Source organism: Toxotes jaculatrix, chromosome 1 (genome assembly GCF_017976425.1).
Source record: "Toxotes jaculatrix isolate fToxJac2 chromosome 1, fToxJac2.pri, whole genome shotgun sequence".
Lineage (NCBI taxonomy): Eukaryota > Metazoa > Chordata > Actinopteri > Toxotidae > Toxotes > Toxotes jaculatrix.
This window is the reverse complement of record NC_054394.1, coordinates 14,156,125-14,177,339: the sequence shown is the minus strand read 5'-3', so window position 1 is coordinate 14,177,339 and position 21,215 is coordinate 14,156,125. Positions and strand designations below refer to the sequence as shown.

Genomic DNA, 21,215 nt, shown 5'->3' with positions numbered 1-21,215 from the left:
TGAACAGTTAATCTGCTTTGAGTGGTTCAGCGTACAAAGAAAACCGGAGCGGTGAAAGAGAGACTCTGAGTTTTAAGACTCGCAAAGTGAGAAATTGAAACATTCATTTCACCATTAATTAACTTGCTGCCACGAAACGATATCAGCAAGGACATCAAACACTCTGACACATGCAGCAGTGTCTCTGAGGCACTGTTACAGAGTCACGGGCAGATCATTGTAAGCTTTGGCTAATTAACATGCCAGACACATTCATGTTCTGTCGGGGTAGACACATGCGCACGCATAGACACACACACACACACACACATACACACACACACACACACGCCCTCAATGGCTCTTTCCTCCTCGTCAGGCTCCGTTTCTGTCTGTCTCTCTGTCTCTGCCTGTCACGCACACACTCATCCATACTGAGAGATAGTGTAATCTCACACTGCCATATGCTTAACACAAGCCATTAGCATAGCAGCTGCACCCGGCCAATTAGTTGCATTATTATTCGTGTGTGTCTGTATCTCAGTAGTCAGTGATAAACTGTAAAATTAAACATGACAACTTTCTCTGTTTAGAGCACAATGATTTCACTAATCTGGTCAGACAGACGCAACGTGCTCCGAGTGTGTGTCTTTCTAAACTTAGATTTTAGGCTGCAGTAAATTAGTAAATGCTAACATTTCTGTGATTTCTTTTTTTTGTTCCTGACTAACTGCAGTGTATAATAAATGCTCTTTTGTGTCTTCTAGTTTTGCTAAAGTAGTCTCGCCTCGTCTCCTGAATTCTGTTCTGCATGTTTTTCGACATATAAGCGGCATACATTTCATGTCAGCTTTCCTCAGTGCCATGTTGCCGCCTTGTCAAGCAGCAACTTGAAGCGGCAGGGTTTCCTTCCTGTCAGTCGTGAAGGATTCTTGCATCAGCCAGGCTGCTGCCTACATTTCATATTCCCACTGATGTATAATCCCATTCATTCCTGAAACACATTTTCAGCCTTTGTGAAGGTTTAGACATCATCTTTGGTGGAGGCTTTTATTTTTGGATATGCTGTGTTTATTTAACAGGTATTTTCACCAGAGTCACATTGAGAAAATGTTTCTTATTAAAACCTGGATTTGCAATTTGTTGTCTGGTGGTTTAGTGTGAAAATTGGACCCTAAAGAAGAAATGGGAAATTCATCTCTTCATCATTTCATTATTTATACCAATTTAACAAGTTCGATTTCTGTGTGTGTGTCCAGGTAAAGTGCGCTGGCAGGACTTTGACCAGGATCTATATGTGGGTGCCACGGTGGTCCGACCAGGTCAGGATCCATACGCCAGGAACAAGTTCAACCAGGTGGAGAGTGACAAACTGCGTATGGACAGAGCCGTACCGGATACAAGACATGACCAGTACGTATTTCTGCTGTTGCTCAGATTGTCTGTGTCATTAACAAACGCAACAGCTGATGTGATTGGAAACCACAAGAATGTCCCTCTTAATCTTTTGTTGTTGCACGTGTGAGTGCAGATATTTTGTGTGTACATGTTGTCCTTTTTCTGTCTGTCTTTTTTGACTAATTGGCACTAGACTGGATAAGATCTCCAGGAAACTCCCTCTATTGTGGTCTATCAGCTGAAACCAGGAAGTAGCAGCAGAGCACACACACACTGCACACTGTCTGCTCTGTTCATAAAACAAACCCCTGGTAATGGCGGTTGGTTGTTCTGCTTGTTAAGTGGATGAGGAGACAAAAATAAGTTACGACATAACATCAGGTCATTACGTTTTAGTGAGCTTGAGCCTTCTGTCTGCCAGATCTTCTTGTTGCCCCCTGAATTAAATATCTGCCTATTTTAATCCTTGTCGCAAAGTTGAAAGTGTTTCAAACGAGTCTCGTCACATGCCACAGCTCCTGTTACCACATATATTTCTTGTCAGTCTGCGCTGCTTTCTTTCATAAAGCAGAATTACCTGGAAATAAACTACGCTTAGGAGCAAATATTTCAATATTTAGGCCTGCAGCAAAACAACAGGCAGTGTTACAGAGCTTACATGGACCTTAAAAGAATCAAATGTTGAGGTAAACATTGCAAAATGTAATATATGATTAGTATATGATTTGTCTAGGATTTCTTGACCAAATGAGTGCAAACGCTTTGAGTCTTACCTGAAACTTGCTTATTTTGAGCCATTGAATTTCATCAAATCAAAATTTGAAAATCATGGAAAGTGACTGAATTTGATATATGAGACAGTGTGTGAACTCTGGTCTGAGCGTGTTTGATTCCTGTGATACAATGACTGTTTTTCTTTACGTTGGCTGGTTTCAAGTGAGAGCTCATGTTGAGCCGACCAGGATGCTCCTGAACACGCTGAATGAACCTGCTCTCAGAGAACAGAGGGACCTGTTATCTGGCACTGTAATGAGCTTTTTGTCTTCTGTCTGTGCCTCAGCCTGCTCAGCAAAAGGACAAGTATATCACAGAAAACATTCTAATCGAGGATAGTTTTGCAGCGTATTTCACATCATTTGTTTTTTCAAATAGTTCATAGCAACTTGATACACCACTAATGAATGCAGATCATTTTGTGGTGTGTCTCCAGTTGACTGTACTGCACTTTACACTTCACTGAACAGTTTTGAATTGAAGCCGAACTTCCTTTTGTAGCCGATTTTACATACAAAGTGGCTTCTATGTTAACCAACTCCAGACACGAAGAAGTGAAACTGCTGCCATCACTGTCATCCTACAACAGTGTGTGTGTGCAGTCAGTGGTTTTATTTCTGTAGTATCTGTCTGTACACGCGCTGTGTGATGCACTGTTTTTTATAAAGACAGTGGTCTGGCCTCACTGATGTATTGACCCAGCTCAGACAGTTTGAGCCATTAGCCTACTAAAAGAGCAGGGATGTGTTTGACATTGATCTGGTAGAGATGTGTCATTTGCTCAGCATGCAGCGGCATAGATTGTGAAGGTTTTCCAGAAAAAAGAAAATGTTCTAGCTGGATCAGGGGCGTAGTGCTTTCAGCACAAGATCAGAAGGATTTGTAGACTTAGTCAACAGCTGTACACCCACTGAGCACTTTATTAGGAACACCTCTACACCTGCTTATTTGTGCAATTATCCAAACAGTAAATCACGTGGCAGCAGTGCAATACATATAATCATTCAGCTTCAGGTAAAAAGGCAGACCCTACGCAGTATTAGTACAGTGATCCTCATAAAGTCCTATGTAAGTGTATAATACACACACAAATTGGCTTTTTTTGCCCGTATAAATATACAAGAGGATGTCAGCTCAAGACGGATGCAGCTCTGTATTGGCTTCTTCAGGGTGTTAAAGCCACATGACTTTTGCTTCTGCATACACAGGGTCTTACCACAGGGTTTCACAGATTGGTCATGGTGTTAAGGTCAGCTGGGAGAGCAGATAGCAGGGTTGGAAAGAGGTTGTCCCACAGTGCTGAATACCCAATTTTCTCCTCTTCATCCTCTGCTTGCTTCTCTTCTCTTCCTCATCCTGTCTTTTCAGTGTCCTCTCATGTAGTGTCCTGTCATCCATGTTTCTTGCTTTTTAGTCACGGCAGGATTTTTCTCATTTGGACATGCATGCAGACGCACACGCATGCACACACACTTGCACACACACATATTGTATATACACAATCTCATGGGATTTTTGCCCTGCGCTCTGCAAATCACTGTCAGTCCCAGCTTCAACAGAGCATGACCCTGTGTGTGTGTGTGTGTGTGTGTGTGTGTGTGTGTGTGTGTGTGTGTGTGTGTGTGTGTGTGTGTGTCTGTGTACGTGTACGTGTGTACGTACCTCACTGTCAGTGCGTACTGAATCCTTTTTATTGTGTTCATGTATTCAGGATCTGTTTAGGGAGCGATTCCAGCTCCCAGCTTGGCTCGCGCTTATGTGCGTAGGAGTATTCATGCATTTATACGTGTGTGTGCATTTATACTTGTTTTGTATTTTTCAGTCTTTTTATTCCTAAATTTGATGGTTTCTTGTGTGTGTAGTTGCAGACATAAACAGTGGAAGTCAGACCTACCAGCCTCCAGCGTGGTCATCACCTTCCACAATGAAGCTCGCTCTGCTCTGCTGCGGACTGTGGTCAGGTAGGTGAATGGTGTGTGTACTGTCAGCTCAAAAAAACAAAACAAAACATTTCTACTTTTTTTTTATGGGCCGAAAGTTTTTTAATTCTTTTTACTTCCTATAAATTCCCTCTTTATCTCTGTTTAGTGTCTTGAAGAAAAGTCCTCCTCACTTGGTCAAAGAGATCATTCTTGTCGACGACTACAGCGATAACCGTGAGTAATGCATCGAAACACATAGGACACATGCACACACTCCTATTAATATAAGTGTGTAAATGCAAATGTATTGTGTGTCTCATCTCTGTGCAACATCCTTTGTCTGTGTTTCAGCGGAGGACGGAGCGTTGCTAGGGAAAATTGAGAAAGTGCGTGTGTTGAGGAACGACCGCAGAGAAGGTAATTACAAAAGAAGAAGAAGAAAGTTTTATATTTTTATCCCAAAAAACATTCTGGTTCTGTTCCATGACATGTGGGATGAAAATACTTAGTTTTACAGCAAGACTGTTGTTTTTAATTAAGGTTTTTCTTTTGTGGTAACTGATGTTTCCCTCAGGACTTATGCGTTCACGGGTTCGTGGTGCAGACGCTGCCACAGCGCCAGTCCTCACCTTTTTGGATTCTCACTGTGAATGTAATGACCACTGGCTAGAGCCGCTACTGGAGAGAGTAGCTGAGGTACACACACGCACACACATACAATTCTAGTCTTCCTAGCTTTGTGAGGACACTCACACCAACACCTAAAAAGCACTAAATGGCTAAAATGTCCTCACGACGATGGTTTTGAAACAGAATATGTCCTCATAACAGCTTAAACAAGAAAGAATGAAAGACACCAGTTAGACGTTTTATGTGCTGTATTGGTAAGACAGACTGGTGTGGCTCAAAGGTTAAAGACACTGGTACTGGAAGTCTAAACAGTCAACACACACCCATTAGTGCAGCTCTCCACTTAGTGAAGTCACTCTGGTTTGGCCTCCTTTCATCCTCCAAAGGCTGCTTGAAATTAAGAAAGAAAAAAAAGTTGTCAGGCTTCTTTTAAAAGTGACAGGGTTAAAGGGCACGTCGACAGTCCCCTTCTAATTATATTTTGATATAAAAGCATCACTGTATCACTATCCAATAGTTGTAACCAATGTAATTGTAGTTTTTTTTTTCCTTTCTTGGCTTGTGTTCATCACATTTGGAAAAAGATTGGTATTTTAACTCCCATAACTACTTTAAGTGGATATGATGTCATGTCACTTGGCCTGAATTTGTCTCATCACCTCGCCAACACCACAAACTGCCCCAGAAAAGCCACAAAGACAATGGAAATGTTTTCAGGGTGGATTGTTTTAAAAATGTCCTGTATCACAGTGATCAAATAGCTTCGACATGATGATAAAGTTATTTATATCTTCTTGGGGAATGTTTTTTTCCTTCCCTCTTTCACATAGAGGTCAGAGGTCAGCTGCAAAATAGCACCCCTGGAGCTGGTAGTCAGTCAGTGTCTCGTTAACATTCATGTGAAAAACGAGGAGCACATGACACCGCTTCAGTAACACAGGAATGTTTGGACTCTTTCAGGATAAAAGCACATTTTTACATTTCATTTTCTGACCTCAAATATCTGGGAAAAATATTTCTTATATTACTAGTAAAATTAGATATTAAATTCTACTTGTACAAACCAATATTTTCACTCTATTAGGTGGTGAGATGATTTTTTTTTATCTTTTGGGACCATAATATTCAGATTTTATCTCTATACAGCTGTCAGAGCAGGTGTATAGGGATACAGTTTCCCATCCAATATCATGTTTATTCAATAAATAAAAAAAAAAAGGCAGACCTCTCACAGGTTTATGTTTCCCTCTTTCCACAGCAAACTGTAAAAGGAAAACCCTGACATGGAATAAACCTAAACTGAACTCCATTATAAATGAACGGTCAGGAGATATTTACAGTGAAGCCTTTTAGTAATGACTTGAGTGGGAGCTTCTTGATTGAATGTAATCTTAATCTGAAGTGGGACACTGTGTGTAAAATGGAGGTTGTTCTTTAAATATTTATCTAATGTGCCTGAAAATAGTCTGATTCTGCATTCGATCCTCCCAAAAGTGGTGTTTTGCTATTCCCAATTTAATAAATGCCTGAAGCCAAACCTGAAACATTTTGCTGTCAGACTAAGTGACTTTTCTTTTCTTTGCTTTAGTTGCACTTCTAAATAATAAATCACTCAATACAAAAAAAAAGAAGGAAAATGTAATCTGTGTGGATGTAACCTCGTGTGTCATATCCAGATGTCTCAGCCCAGAATGCATAAACTCACTCAGTACCTGGAAGCCTGTTCCTGTTGTTGTCTTTCCGACCACTTGAGCAGTGCTTTCTGTAAACTACTGTATGATGTAGCCCTGCGGCTTTCAGCTCAGGGTTTGATTTGAAGTGAAAAGACAGGCCTGCTTTACTTTCAGTCCTACTTCATAAACACAGTGATAAACTAAACATAGAACAGAGACTCTGAGTCACTGGCGTTGAGGGTAATATTTACTCCTGCTCCAAAATTCCACAAATCGTGGTCAAGTACTAAGTGTCATCTGTAGTTTTGCTTATTTCGATCCCTTTATTTGACATGGTAAATATTTGTTAATGAGCTTGATCTCCTATTTTTTTCTCTGTTCTTTCCTCACAGGATAAGACCAGAGTAGTTTCTCCTATTATTGATGTCATCAATATGGACAACTTCCAGTATGTAGGAGCCTCAGCTGATCTGAAAGGAGGTAAAGTACCCAAGTAGAGAGGTTCACAAAAACACACACACACACACACACACACACATACACAAAAAAAAATCCTGTGTAGTTCAGTGAGTAGGGCTCAGAAACAAGGCTGTGTGTTAATTACATTTTTAAAGATTTTGCTGTTTCTCAATACCTTCAGTTACAGTGCGTCTTAGCTGTTGTCTCACAAGCAGCACTCGTACCTGTTGTTTTGGCTTTCACTGCTCTTGTTTCATAAACTGTTTCCTCTTAAGGCCGCTGTTGTTATGTCTCACACACAACACAAGCACTTCTGCCAAGTCTATACCCAGCATAATTAGTTTAACGGCTTACCGCACATACTGTAAACAGTGTCTTTCACACTGCATACTATTTTGAACTGGGTGGAAGTATGTAGTGCATTCACACTGATAAAGTGACTTTTACTTTCTCTTTCAACCTGCCATAATCTGTAATTCCACATTAACAATGAGTCAGACTGCATCTAATGATAAAAGTGATTTCTCATAGAGATGAACCCACAGTCTCATGTTTCTTATCGACATTGTTTTTGGCCCCAGCTGGTTTCAACAAGGAAAAAAAAAAAGCTCAGAGCCCACTGTACACTACCTGCCCAAACAGCACACAGACAGGCACAGTTAGCGACTGGAGCATTTAGCAGCTAAAGAGGCAGAGATTTCCCTGAGGAAATGGTGGATATCATAGGCACAGCTAATAACAGTGGAAATATTGGACCTAAATTTATAAGGTGGCCAGAAAAACGACTCCAAAGAAAAGGTAACGTTGCTTTATGTACATTCACCACGTTAACTTGAAAAGTGATGATATGTCAGTGTAGTGTTCAGAGCTTGTGTCCTCTGCCCCTAAGTGGCCCAAAATAATGCAGGTTTGAGTTTCCAAATCAGAACTGGCAGCTGTGTTTACAAATTTGGTTTTAATGACATCTGTTGACAGTTGTGGTACAATTTCCTGTCATTACAAAACTGTTCCAAAACGGTGTACTGCATTTATGTGTATTTTACTTTACGGTGCATGTACAGAACATATACAGCCAGACTCTTACTTTATCCCAGCTAATGGTTATAACAGTGTTGGTCTTTTGTTTTGTGCGTTTGTGTCGGTAGGTTTTGACTGGAATTTGGTGTTTAAATGGGACTACATGACTCCGGAGCAGAGACGGGCCAGACAAGGCAACCCTATCGCACCCATAAAGTAAGACAGACACACACACACGCTTCCTCAAGTGTTCGCACATTACTGGCGCACTTTTAGTTGCCAGTTGCCATCAGGAACTAATCTCACTCTCTTCCTCACTCCATCCACCTATCCTCTCTCTCTCTTTCTTTGCAGGACTCCAATGATAGCAGGAGGTCTATTTGTCATGGACAAGGAATACTTTGAGCAGCTGGGAAAGTATGACATGATGATGGATGTATGGGGAGGAGAAAACCTGGGTGAGTGCCACTACAGTGCAAATGTAAATTCAGTAGAGTCACAGTGAAGCATGAAGTCAGTAGAATCACAGTAGGGTAGGATAAAAAAAAAAAAACAAATCAAATAGAAGAAGGTGAACGAGAGTGGAGAGAATAAACTGTAAATACTGTCAACGTTTACCATCAATGCACTTGGCTGCTGTGAAGTGTTGTCTCATCCTCATGACTATCAGCCCATAAAAGTGACAGATGTGTCTGTTAGATATTTTGGGAAATGTCAAACTGCTTCTTTAGGTCGTAAACAGGCACATAACTGTAATTTCGTTCCATCATAAATGCTGTTCTCTGGGCTTGAAAACACACAGATTTCTCCCATGAGGTTTGGTATTAAAGTAGCACCAGGGATGTGTCTGGTCTCACGCTGGGATCAGCTCATGAGATCATCTGGGTTTCCATGCCAAGAACGTGATTTTAAAAAAGAAATGAGAACGCTTCGGTAATTTGGTGGTCAGAGTCGGGTAAAAGCGTCTTCCACAGTACAGTTGATCTTAGAAAATTACAGTGTTAATGTGATAATTGTCAGAGTCAATACAGAGTGAAAATTACCGTAGTGTACAAAATAGATCTCATTTGCAAACAGCACCATGATATAATAACAGCCATGTCTCGGTGTTGCCTTTGTCTGAATTCAGTTGTGATATTATTAGGAATAAACAGCTGACAGAATGATTCATGCTTCTCTCGAGGCGGTGTGATCAATCAGAACTGGATCGACAGTTCAGATACTGGTTTGCTTGTGTGCTCATTTAGACAACCACTCATTCAAATGCAGATAAACACACTGAAAGGAGGTGCAGACAAAGCTGTTTTCATACTGCTTATAATAATTAACTGTGATATTTTTATGGACACAGTTTGTTGGAAGGAGTGTGGGAAAAGAAAAGTGTTTATTGACCTGTGTGTGTGTGTGTGTTTCAGAGATCTCATTTCGTGTGTGGCAGTGCGGTGGCAGTCTGGAGATCATCCCCTGCAGTAGAGTTGGCCACGTCTTCAGAAAGCAGCATCCATACACCTTCCCCGGGGGCAGCGGGACTGTGTTTGCGAGGTGACACACACACACACACACGCACACACATACACATACACATGCCAAGACTGTAAAACACTCATTAACCTCTGAGGCTCCACCCATCACACACATACACGCTAGCTCTGTATTTTCTGTAAGGACATCATTGCAGAAATCTTTGCATGAAAATCAGAACATCTGCAGTCATGACAACTGAGCAGACTCCAGCTGCTAATGAAGTTCATATGACATGATGGAAAGCCTCAGAACAGCTACTCACTGACATTCGATCATAATATAATAATAACAATAACCTCAGACAGTATTTAAACTACAATTTCATCAAATGTCAGTGTTTTAATATTATGCTCAGGCCTTCTTCTTTATGCATCTCTTTTTTTCTTTTTACTAAAATTATTTCAGGTTCAAGTTATTGGCCTCAAGTACTGCAGTGGAAATTATTTTCCACTGCAGGGGCTGTGGTTTAAAAGAGTGAACATACATTATTGAGTTTTGCTACAGGTCTGAGAATCAAATCCATGTTAGATAATTAAAAGCAAGCAACAACAATTAAAAGCCAGTTAATCACAGGGAAAAACTGGCTTCAGATTAGGAATGAATGCGCGTGTGAAATAGAGAGCTGGTTTTTGCATGTGCTGCCCTTTAGAGCTCTGATAAATGTGACAACATAATCGCTAAACATCAGTAATTGGGAACATGATACATGGAAAGATATGGATCACTGCCTTGAAACAGTGCCAAACCACAAGTAACCACCCCTGAAAACGAGCCCCATAAACCCTCATGGCCCTGATTAAGAAAGTATGGGCTGATCAACAGACAGATAACAGGGAGCTTAAAGCAGCTGTGGCTTCCCTGGTCCTCCCAGCGATGTACATAGCACAAAGAAAAGAAAAACACAAAGTGAAGGGCATAATAGACCAACATGTGGAGCATCTTTGGAATTAACTCATCACTCTGCCAAGTTGGTGTTGGTGATTTTTAGTGATATCTATGTAACTGTGGGAGAAAATGACTTAATAGCAACTATAGCTGCTCAACGTGGCACCAGACCAACGTGGATACTCAAGATGTTGAAATGAATCCAGCAACACACACACAGCACACCCTTGTTTTATCACTATGTCAATACTCACAAACTGTGAAGTGGATCCTCCTGAATGGATTATGTCAAACATTTTCAGAGATTATTATGACATGTTTTCAATAGATGTGACTCCAGCTGCGACTACAGTCCTAGCATGTTTTTTTTTTTCAGTTACATAAAAGTGAAAACAGGATATCATTTATTAATTGACGGTGCACCAGTGTTCTCATGTGTCAGCCTCAACAATGGAGGCTCACAATGCAGAGCAGCTTCGTCTGTGCTTTGAGGCTGCTTCAGTTCAACATCTTGCCCTGGATAAAACCCCAGAGTCTGTCCCCACGTGGCTGCTGGCGGTGACCCTGGAGAGCTACGAGACAGCGCCTGTTTTGTCTGCTTGGGCGGCATTATAATTGTTCCTCTGAGAGCAGCATTTCCCAGATATCCAAGTAGTATTGAAGGTGCTGAGACAAGGCCAGCTTACAATCAGTGTGAAGAAAAGAAGCCACTCTAAACCTTGTATAAAGTTCCCTCTGTTGTTGGGGTGCAGGTGGATTAGGAGGAAATTCTGCATTGACCAGAGTGGCTGCACTTTGACAATGGTTTTAGTGGAAAATATTGAAATACTGAAACAGCATCTAGTGTCATGTCACTGTGCCAGAAGTTTAGTTTCCTTGTTTGTAAGAAATTTCTGTAGAAAACAAAAAGACTAAATGCAGCCCCAAAGCACTGTGGGAATTCCATTTCCAAACCTAGAGCATAATTATACCCAAACAGAAGTAAGGCAATAAAAGGTGTGACAAAATTACTATTGATAGTTATTAAGGCTCTCAGTGTCCCATCAATATGGTTTTCATAATCCTGGAGCACTGACACTCTGCTCTGTCTATTCATATACTGATATTTGTGCAAGAAACATACCGACAAAAAAAACAACAAAAACAGTTGTGGGGACGTTTGTCTTGAATTTGTCTGAGGGGAAGCCTGCTGTGTAAACATGCTGAAAACCCCATTTCTATTAAGCACTGTTCAAGCTGAGCTCTGACTCCCGCTGACAAATGGTCTGACAGTACTGTGTTACGTCGTCAGAGGAAAATGGAAGTTTGACAAAATGTCATTGGACATCATGTCAACACACACACTGTTGAACAATGAATGCATTAAGTGGAAAAATAAACACACGCCCACATTTGTCTGTTCCACCGGTGGAGTGAGAGAAGTGAGAGCAGGGCTGTTTTTGTCTGTCTAGTGCCACATGTCTTGGACAACACACACACATGCTCACACTGCATGTCCAGTTTGGAGATGACTGGTCGTGTCTGGGCACAGCTCCCATTCAGCACTGTTACACTCTGCCACATACCTCTGTCCTTAATCTGACTCTGTCCCTGTTTTTCCATCTCTCTGTCACTGCCACTCTCTGACTCACTGTGTTTGTCACTTGTCACGAAACACACTCTGCTTTTATATCCTTCTCCATCCTTATTTTTCCTCACCTATGCGTGCTCTTTATTTGGCCCCATTCCATATCTCTATCCTGTCTTCTACCACATTTCTCTCCCCTGTCTCCCTGTCACTCACGCCTCACTGATTTCTCCTTTTATCTGCCCTCTCACAGGAACACAAGGAGAGCAGCAGAAGTGTGGATGGATGAGTATAAAAACTTCTACTATGCTGCCGTCCCCTCAGCGAGAAATGTCCCCTACGGAAAGTAAGTACCCTTAAGTGTAAACCCCACAGGAGTTGGACAGAATAATGTCGCTGACGCAGAAAATCACAGAGGCAGCCACATGAATAGGCTTATTAATTGGTTTGCCAATTAGCAGCATGTCAGCTGTAAAAGACGTCTGTAACACCTTTTATTGAAGTGACACGTGGCTCAAAAACTGACAAAAAGTCAGAGCCTGATTTGCCCAGATCAGAAGCCTGACGTATCATTTGATGTGCTGAAGGGATTAGTGTGAAATCATGACGGGACAGGGCAAAGCAAAAGAACATGATGGACATAAATGACACTGGTAAAAAGGAACAAGGATCAGATGGCAAAGTGCCATGAAAATGGTGGATGGAGTGTTTTCGAGTTTTTAGTTTTTATGTGACCCAAAGGATGATGATGTGAGAAGGTCAACTTTTTTTCGATATTACACCAAAATATCTCAACAACTATTGGATAAATTGTCGTCCAATAGATCCTCCGCTTTTCGTCTAGCGCGTTTTTTTTAGTTTTGTTCAATACTTTCATGGCCAAATACCTGCAAGATGACATTCCCATCAGCCTTAGCTGCAGTTTTCGTACTAATTAATGTAAATTAAAATTAGCATGCTAAAACACTGATCTAAGATGTTGAACATGGTCAACATTATGCTTACTAAACATCAGCAGCATGTTAGCATTGTTATTGTTGTTTGTGGGTGTCTTATTATTATTATTCTATTTATTTTGTTCCTTTTTCCCCACCTTATCTGCATACTAGCTTTGTGCCTCTTCACACATCCAGAGTAGTCTACACAACAACAAGCATTCTCTCATTCAAACAGTGTGGCGAGACAAAGATAAAAAAGCTTATTGTGTGACCTTGTGGGAACGCTCTCAGTATCTCCCTCCAGTGCCAGCCTAATCAGTTATTTTCCCCAAAGGCTGCAGCTTCAGATGTGCCCTGATCCTCCCCTCCCTGCCCTTTTACAGGATGACTGAGCAGGGCTATAATTCAGTCAGACTTTAAAGACGTATTGGAAACCACAAGTGATCAAACCTTTAATTCTCTCGCTGTCTCTTCCTCTCTCTCAGTATCCAGAGTCGCTTGGAGATGAAGAAGAGATTAGGATGTAAGCCATTTAAATGGTACCTGGAGAATGTCTACCCTGAACTCAGGTAAGAAAATGAGAGCGTTTTTTGTTATATGATAGGGTGTATGGTTTGATTTACATTAAGGAACTTGAACCAGAATTCGGTTTGTAAGAGACCACAGCTCTATCAGGAGTTCCAGTGAGGGTGTTATGATCTCATGTGTGCTGAGCTCTAATATACTTAAATAAGACTCTCAAATGAGTGTAGTGACGTTAGTAATGACAAACCAGCAGTTTCAAGTCAAGTACATTACATTTTGGCACATTGTATGTAAAAGCTGTAATCAAAATAATTTCAGATGTAATAAGTTAAAGACTACACGGCCCCACTTGTCAGAGGAAAATGATTTACAAACATGGTTCTCTCCATTTGGCTCCTTCCTTCTCTGTCACCATCGCTTTCTGCTGTTCACTATCAAATAATTAAAAAAAATCTTTATAGAGCTGGTACAAGTATGATACAGTTATTATACAGTCTAACAACCACACTTTGTTTGTGTGTGATTAGGGTCCCAGATCATCAGGACATAGCGTTTGGAGCCTTGCAGCAGGGAGGAAACTGCCTGGACACCCTGGGTCATTTTGCTGACGGGGTGGTGGGCGTCTATGAATGCCACAACGCTGGGGGAAACCAGGTAGCGTTACCAAGACGACACACACAGGTCAGCTTGTCAGATTCTTGCTCTAGAAACACCTGGGTGGCAGCTGGTTTGCACGTGTGGTGAGAATACAGGGGGTATGCTAAAGGATTCAGATATTTTTAGGCTGAATGTTACACACACATTTTCTTGAATATCTTTACAGTTGATACCTGCTGCAAACATAATATGCACTGAACTTCTGTACATGGAAGTAATTTAACATTGTTCTTAGAGGATATGGTCATTTCTTGGAGCACCTTGAATGTGGAGGGTGTCCACTGTATGTGTGTGTGTGTGTGTGTGTGCGGGTATACCAGTGTGTTTCTGTCAGCAGTTTCTCAAATAGTTTTTTCCTGAAATAGAATGACAGGTGTGGATGGGGAAAACTGCTGTCACTCACTGACGCTATATATCTGGTTTACTCCCATCATTTTGCCACATAAGTAGTTTTGCAGTTTTAAAAACAAACTTGTCAAATCTGGCTCGAAATGAACTGCAGCTCTGGCTGACGAAGACGCCCTGTTCAATTAGACATGTGAATGACAGCACAGTTTCTGTAGACAACGTGTTCTGACCCTAATATCTCAATAGATACTAGTTGTTCTTCCTCTGGGTGTGACTTATAGATTAAGAGTATAATATAACACAGATACTAAAATGAAGTCACTGAACCCCACCACTATTATCTGTTGTTTCTATTGTTTGTTAAATCAGAGCAGCACAAACCATTATAGAACAGGAGTGTTCTTTTTTTATTTGTTCATGTAAAGAGGGCAAACCTGGTCTTACATTTCACTTGATCAACCAATCTGATGAAGACATCCTTTGTTCCACTGGTATTTGATATTTGGAGCCTGATGTACAGTAAGGCCAGACCTTTGTTCAGTTAATGGTTAAGTTAGTGGAAAAAAGCACTTATTGGTAAAACTAGTGCTTAGCTTTTGTGCTCTGATCCAGGTTTTATCTTTCCAATTGTAAAGGTGTTCAGCCATTAAGCAATTAATTCTTACAGGATTTATTGCACTGTGATGTGCAACATTTAACTTGTAGTGCATAAAAAAACATCAGGTATTTGGACATGATTTTGACCAGTACTTAAAAAAAAGGTCTTACTCAGAGCATCTCTACCCCCAGAGTATGTGGGCACGCCGAAGTGTGGATGCAGTTATACCAATATTTTTACACATATCTATTTTTGTAAAGGAATGGGCCCTGACCAAGGATAAATCAGTTAAACACATGGACCTGTGTCTGACTGTGGTGGACAGAACAGCCAGTTCCCTCATCAAACTACAAGGCTGTCGAGAGAATGACAGCAGACAGGTAAAGACACAGACTTTGGCCCTCAGCTTCACTCTTGTCTGCAAATAAGAGAAAAATAGTAAAATCTTTGTATTTAATATTTCTGCACAGTGCATGTTCTGTATGTGTATATCATATTGTTGTTTTCTTCTCTGCAGAAATGGGAGCAGATTGAGTCCAACTCGAAGCTTCGTCACGTGGGCAGTAACCTCTGCCTGGACAGCCGCAGTGCCAGGATGGGTGGACTCACTGTGGAGGTCTGCAGCCCCAGCCTCAACCAGCAGTGGAAGTTCACCCTCAATTTACAATCATAGGGGGCGCTACAGACCCCAGGTAGAGCTGAATCTTGGACAGAGACACCAACAGACTCTGAGACGCGGGTAAGAAGATGGACTCAAGGAGAAAGACAAACTCGATGGATAAATGGATGCTTTTTGCTCCTGCTCCTCCTCCTCAGAGGTGCAGCCAGTCATGTCTACACCCCTCTCCCCCACCTCACCCCTCCCTCATAACAATGAGCCACACACCCCTGGGGGGAGGGGCTTGGAGACCAGACTGGAGTAAACAGGAATCTGTGTTTGATGGATGGGTGGCGACAATGATGATCATGATGAAGATAAAAGCGATGAAGAGGCTTTCCATCCAAACTACATACCTCAGTGTTTTTTCATTGATGGTTCCAGAGGTAATTGATGAGTGACTTCTTTTTGTTCTCTTAATTTCTTCAATGCTGGTGAAATAGAACTCTTTGAAGTTTTTACTTTGTAATTATTTTATTTTCTTATTAATATTTTTTATTTCCTGCTCTTAATTCTCCAAGGGGGCTTTTTTTTTCTTGAAAGAATCAGATGTTGGATGTTGGTGTTGTTACTCCTCTCCAGTGCTCTCTCGTTGGTTTTCCACACCGACCTGGAGCCCGTTATGACAGACGGAGGCTTCAGGTTGTGGTTTCACTAAAGGTTTGGGTGTAGAGTGATGTGAAGTGAGGAAATGGACTCGATTCCTTGAGCTTTTCCTCTCGTTGACTTTCATTGGTTTACAGGATCAACCGAAAAAAGAGAGACGAGGTGGAGAGAAGAAAGCGTTGTGTACTTCCTTGTTTTCTATACAGTTTTTCCTACAGATTGTGTCTTGGGGGAGGGGGAAGGGGCTCAGGGAGGAGCCTCTGTACTTTGGACGGGGCCTGACACCGATTTGGCCCTGGAGAACAGTTCCTGAAACCGGGAAGTGTCCTGAAGCCCACCCTGAAGATTTACTGTTTGTCTTCATGCTGCAGCACTGGCTGCTACAGCATCTTCACTTCTACACCGTTAAGTCTAAATACGCAGAAAACAAATCTCTTACCAGTCTTTTTTTGTTTACTTTTGTCAGAAAAAAAATGGAACCAAATATCGAATGGATGTTTTGTGTTTCACGAATACCAGAGGAGCAATTAAAAGATTTTTTTCTTTACATACACTCGCTGCTCACTAAATGCTCCACATGGAGCGGTTCAGTTTATAAATCTTCTTTTTCCTGCACAGATAATTGTCTTTGCCTGTGTCTTTATTGCCACTGTAGAAAGGTTACTGTCTAATAATCATGCCTAGACTGGATTTGATTTTGCAGCTTCTTCTTTAGAGCTAACAGGTGTTTGTGCATGGTGACAGTGACATTTTTACACCATGACGAGATCCTCATTGTTTCACAGATTAACTCACATTGACATGATTGAGATGAGTGTTTATTCATTTTCAACACAACCCATTATGCACTGGTATAGGAAACTCACCGGTGTCCATATGTGGCAAACTTGTAAGAGGACTAATAATGAAGGTCTGTGACAAAGTTTAGTTGTTTTTTGTTTTTTTTTAATTTATTGAGACCTCACAGATCCCTCCGTTTTGTTGATAATGTGAAACCTTGCTTATTCCAGCCTGAGAACAGATGCCGTGCGGAAAGAAAAGAGGTGTCTGTTGTCAAACTGTATGAAATGTGCATGCATGTGTTCTTAAAAGCTCCTGCTAGCTGCATGCATCACCAGCAAGTTCCCACAGTTACACTCAGTCAGTAGTGTTTTGCATCAACATCTTTTTTTCCTCACTGTGGCTGTTAGATGAACCATCTGTTCAGGGGTTTGATACTGCAATAAATAAGGTTTTACTGTTTGTCCTCACTCTGTTTCTCCTCTAGGTGGGCAGGTTTTTTTCACTTTTCTTGTTTGTTTTGGTGAGACACTTCATTCAGTGCAACAATATTTCTTTGTCACCGAACAGCATTGTGCCACTCATTAATTTCTTGTCACCTGATTGTGTTACAGATCACATTTACAGCACATATGTCTATTTACAAGCCCGTTGCCTGGTGCCTGTTGTGTATCTTTTGTAACATTAGTCTCCCCTGTGCTTCATCTTCACTTCATCTTCACTCCTGTGATCTTCTGCACTGTTAGTCACTGATGAGTAATGATGTTGGATTTGGGAGAAAATTAGTTTTGATTATATTTGGAGCGACTCATCTCTTGGCAGCTTCAAGGCATCTGCATGATCACAGAGCATTTAGGAAAGATATACTGTAAAACAGAAATGGGCGATAGATAATCACGTCTCCTATTTCCTAGTTTTATTCTAGAAAGAAGCTGCGACCTCAAGTGTGTTTTTTTTAATGTGAAATATCCTCTCTGTTCTCATTGTTACTCTCCCTCTCTCACACACACATTCTCATCCGTACTTGCTCCTTGGATTTTTTTTTTTTTTTTTTCCCTCACTGGTTTTCCCCAAAACTGACAAAGACAGCTGGCTGTGTTTGCTGTGTTGTCTGATAGTCTTATCTCCTTTTCTTGTTTTCTGCTGTTTTGTGTCCTTTTTGTACCTGTTGTTTGCCTTGTCTTACATGTTCATCCATCTGTAAACAGAGTGAGTGGAGTTGAGAAGGTCAGCTGAAACCGCAGCTGGTTGAAAAGCCTATCCTGTGACTTGATAGGTTGCTTCATTGTGCTGCGAGGCACAGGCCCCGCGGGTATGAAGCCAGAGTGAGACTCACCCAGAGGGGGAGCCGAGATGTGAGGAAAGTTTTGTGTTGCCATGGTGACCAGACTCAAGGGCCCAAATCTGGTTTAGGGTTTCTGTTAGATTTAATGCTAATTAAGAGATGGATTTACTGTTAAAGTTTTAAATACTGGAAAAGGGTTTTTTTTTTGTTAATCTGTTTGGAAAATGTAAAATAATATGAAACACAGTTTTGTCATAATTTTTTAAGAATTCTGCAATGCACAAGTAATGTCTTTATTCATTTTTCTCAAATGTGCATCTGAGCAGTGTCTGCATTCACAATACATGACACTAAAGGCAGGTTACAATCGAAACTGAACATTTCAGTGGAGCAAGTATAGAAAGTGTTAGCCTCCTGAATCGCATTATTTCCTGTACCACGCACACACATACACACACACAGTCCTTTGAAGTGGCTGAAGCTCATTTTTAAAATGAAAACAGTGTTTAGTTTAGTTCGCATGTGTTGTAGAAGATTAATTTTTGGCTGATTCTGAATTTGCAACCCAAACAGCTGTTTGAACCTGATGGGTGTAAACCATGAAGGTAATTTATAGGGCAGATCCAAAGCCTGGGGTGTCCTGGCATAAATTTGACACAGGTAGAATCATTTTTTAACAGTTATTCCTTTACTTTTCATTTATATGTGTAATGGTTATGTCTCACAAATGGGCTAGATATAAAGATCCTACAGCCTTCTAATTTGGTATAATTCTGACGTCCAACTATGCGGCATGAGCACAACAATTCTCAAGTATTATTGTGTGTCATCAAGTGTGGATGCTCTTCACTGTGGGATAAGTTACAGGCCTCAAACAAGGAGGTCTTAATTTTCTAATCCACTGTACTTGGTGGAGAGGGTTATATGCTGATGTTTTAGTGGACTATAGTGCCCTCTATTGCCACTCTCCTTGTGAGTAGAGAACTAGGGGGAAAAAGGGACAGGAGCTATTAAATTTTTGATGCAAAATGCACAAACCAGAGAGTTTCAGGCTTTCTTTCACCTTTTCTGTCTTTAGTTCTTTCTTTTTCTATGGAATCTGTTAATTCTGCCCTGCTAATTTGGCTGTTAAGTGGAAATGAGCCGAATTACACCTCCGAACAGGCATGAGAACCATGCTGCATACACCTGAGTGACCATGGCAATACTGTCTTCTTCGGTTCAGATATGTTGATTAAAGCCTTTTCTTGTTAAACTGTTCTTATTCTTGTGAAGACCAACATTTTGCTATTTTGTCTTGTGTTATTTTTTATGTTACACACAGCGGATGAGACTATAAAAGTCCAGCACCTCGTTTTGATTGGATGATTAAATGTTTACATCTTTTGCACAATGTGCCAAAGTTCCTTCCAGGAAGAATGAAAAGTGTCAAAAACAGAATACGTTTTTGGTGCACATTTGCCTACAGTACGTGGTGTATCTTGTGTATCTCGTTCTTCTTTCTTTCGAGTGCAGGATAAGCCAGGGGGAGGACAGCTCTTTGCTGCTGATCTGGTGTCAGTTTTTATAATGGACCAGGGGTATAACTTTGCCTCTTGATGTCTTTAAATTTTTGACAAGCACCAGCTGTGTAATAGATTTAAACGTCAGTGTCTGTAAAACGTCTGTTGAGGCAGAACCAGCTCTGTGTGTGTGTATATGTGTGTGTGTGTGTGTTACATTTTGGAAATAGCTAAAAGCATCATTTAAAGAGAGGAGGGATGTTGTCAATCTTGCAGACATCTTTCTTTGCATTAAAAGGGGGTGTGTGTAACTGAACACCAGTCAGTGAACGAGAGCATCTCCACCACTGAGCCAGTAGGAGTTGATTCATACTCACTGTGTTTTGGAGAGAAACAATCAGCCGTTAATTTGAGGGAATGTAATAAGAGGAGGTATAATGGTCAAGTTTTGTCTTCTCTGAGCTTTTATCATAAAATGAGGAGAAGAGTTATGTCACATTTTGTCCTATAAGAGGGACGTCTTCCCCTCTCAGCCCACCTCAAATCCCCTCTTAGGATTAACAGAAGAGAAACCCTGCCTGATAGGTGAAAAGCCCTGCTGAGACATCCAGCTCAGGACTGCTTAAGCTTCACCATCTTTTGCTTGGAGTGACTGTAACCGTGTATGTGAGTCAGGACATAAGAGGTGCTTAATGTGCACATAAGACAATATACTGTAAAATTCTCATCAATCAGTAATTACAGATAACTAAAACACAAGACAGTAATCAGTGGGGGGAGGGGGACATGAACTGGTGGATTAATAGAGTGTTTTCTATGAGGAAAGTGTGTCTTCACTGAATGACAGTAGTGTTCAGATTACGAGGTCGGTGATATGGCACGAGGGGTCACACATGTAAAAGTGTATATTTTTGTATATACCTACATCAGTGTGTGTACAGTATGTACATATATACACAGTGTACTCAACCGCGGTTCCTAGTTTTGTTGTCAGACTGTACAGCGCTTCTAACTGTTCCCTGTTTTATAGATACAGCCGAAATTCAACTTTGAATGAGGAGAAATGATTAACTTAAATAAATGCATTTATATATATAAACTGAACCGTGTGGAGTGTTTTGACCTGCTTCAGTGACTGATGGTGCAAGATCATGATAAATCCAAAACAACCACACAAACATCCCCAGATATAAAGTATGTTGATGTTTCTGTTGGCAGTTTTCATCAGTCATCTCATTCCTAAACATCAATACTATGATAACTAACTATGATAACCAAGTAGGTATGAAAAACCACATGTACTCCAGCACCTGTTTACTAGGTACATCCAGATAAAACTAGTGCAGCCGTGTGATGAATCCTACCATCATGAACGTTATAATGTTCAGTTTTGTGTTGAAACTGTTTTGGAGAGCTTTTGATTGTGTTGTGTTACACTCACAGGTGTTCATATTATTTTGTCCATCCCATTTGTGTCAGTGAAAGAAGCC

General features: G+C 40.9%; 1 protein-coding gene across 1 annotated transcript in view; it reads left to right on the top strand.

Moving 5' to 3' along the window:
• The window catches only part of galnt2 (UDP-N-acetyl-alpha-D-galactosamine:polypeptide N-acetylgalactosaminyltransferase 2), a 51,030-nt gene extending 31,547 nt beyond the window's left edge, over positions 1-19,483 (top strand). The window contains exons 3-16 of the mRNA XM_041036009.1: positions 1,239-1,392; positions 4,014-4,112; positions 4,240-4,307; positions 4,425-4,490; positions 4,648-4,769; positions 6,769-6,856; positions 7,981-8,068; positions 8,207-8,310; positions 9,268-9,394; positions 12,082-12,174; positions 13,252-13,335; positions 13,819-13,945; positions 15,155-15,274; positions 15,412-19,483. Of these exons, the coding sequence (XP_040891943.1) occupies positions 1,239-1,392; positions 4,014-4,112; positions 4,240-4,307; positions 4,425-4,490; positions 4,648-4,769; positions 6,769-6,856; positions 7,981-8,068; positions 8,207-8,310; positions 9,268-9,394; positions 12,082-12,174; positions 13,252-13,335; positions 13,819-13,945; positions 15,155-15,274; positions 15,412-15,567 (1,496 nt within the window). The 3' untranslated portion in view covers positions 15,568-19,483. The remainder of the gene's footprint in view (positions 1-1,238; positions 1,393-4,013; positions 4,113-4,239; positions 4,308-4,424; positions 4,491-4,647; positions 4,770-6,768; positions 6,857-7,980; positions 8,069-8,206; positions 8,311-9,267; positions 9,395-12,081; positions 12,175-13,251; positions 13,336-13,818; positions 13,946-15,154; positions 15,275-15,411) is intronic.
• Positions 19,484-21,215: the final 1,732 nt, after the last annotated feature.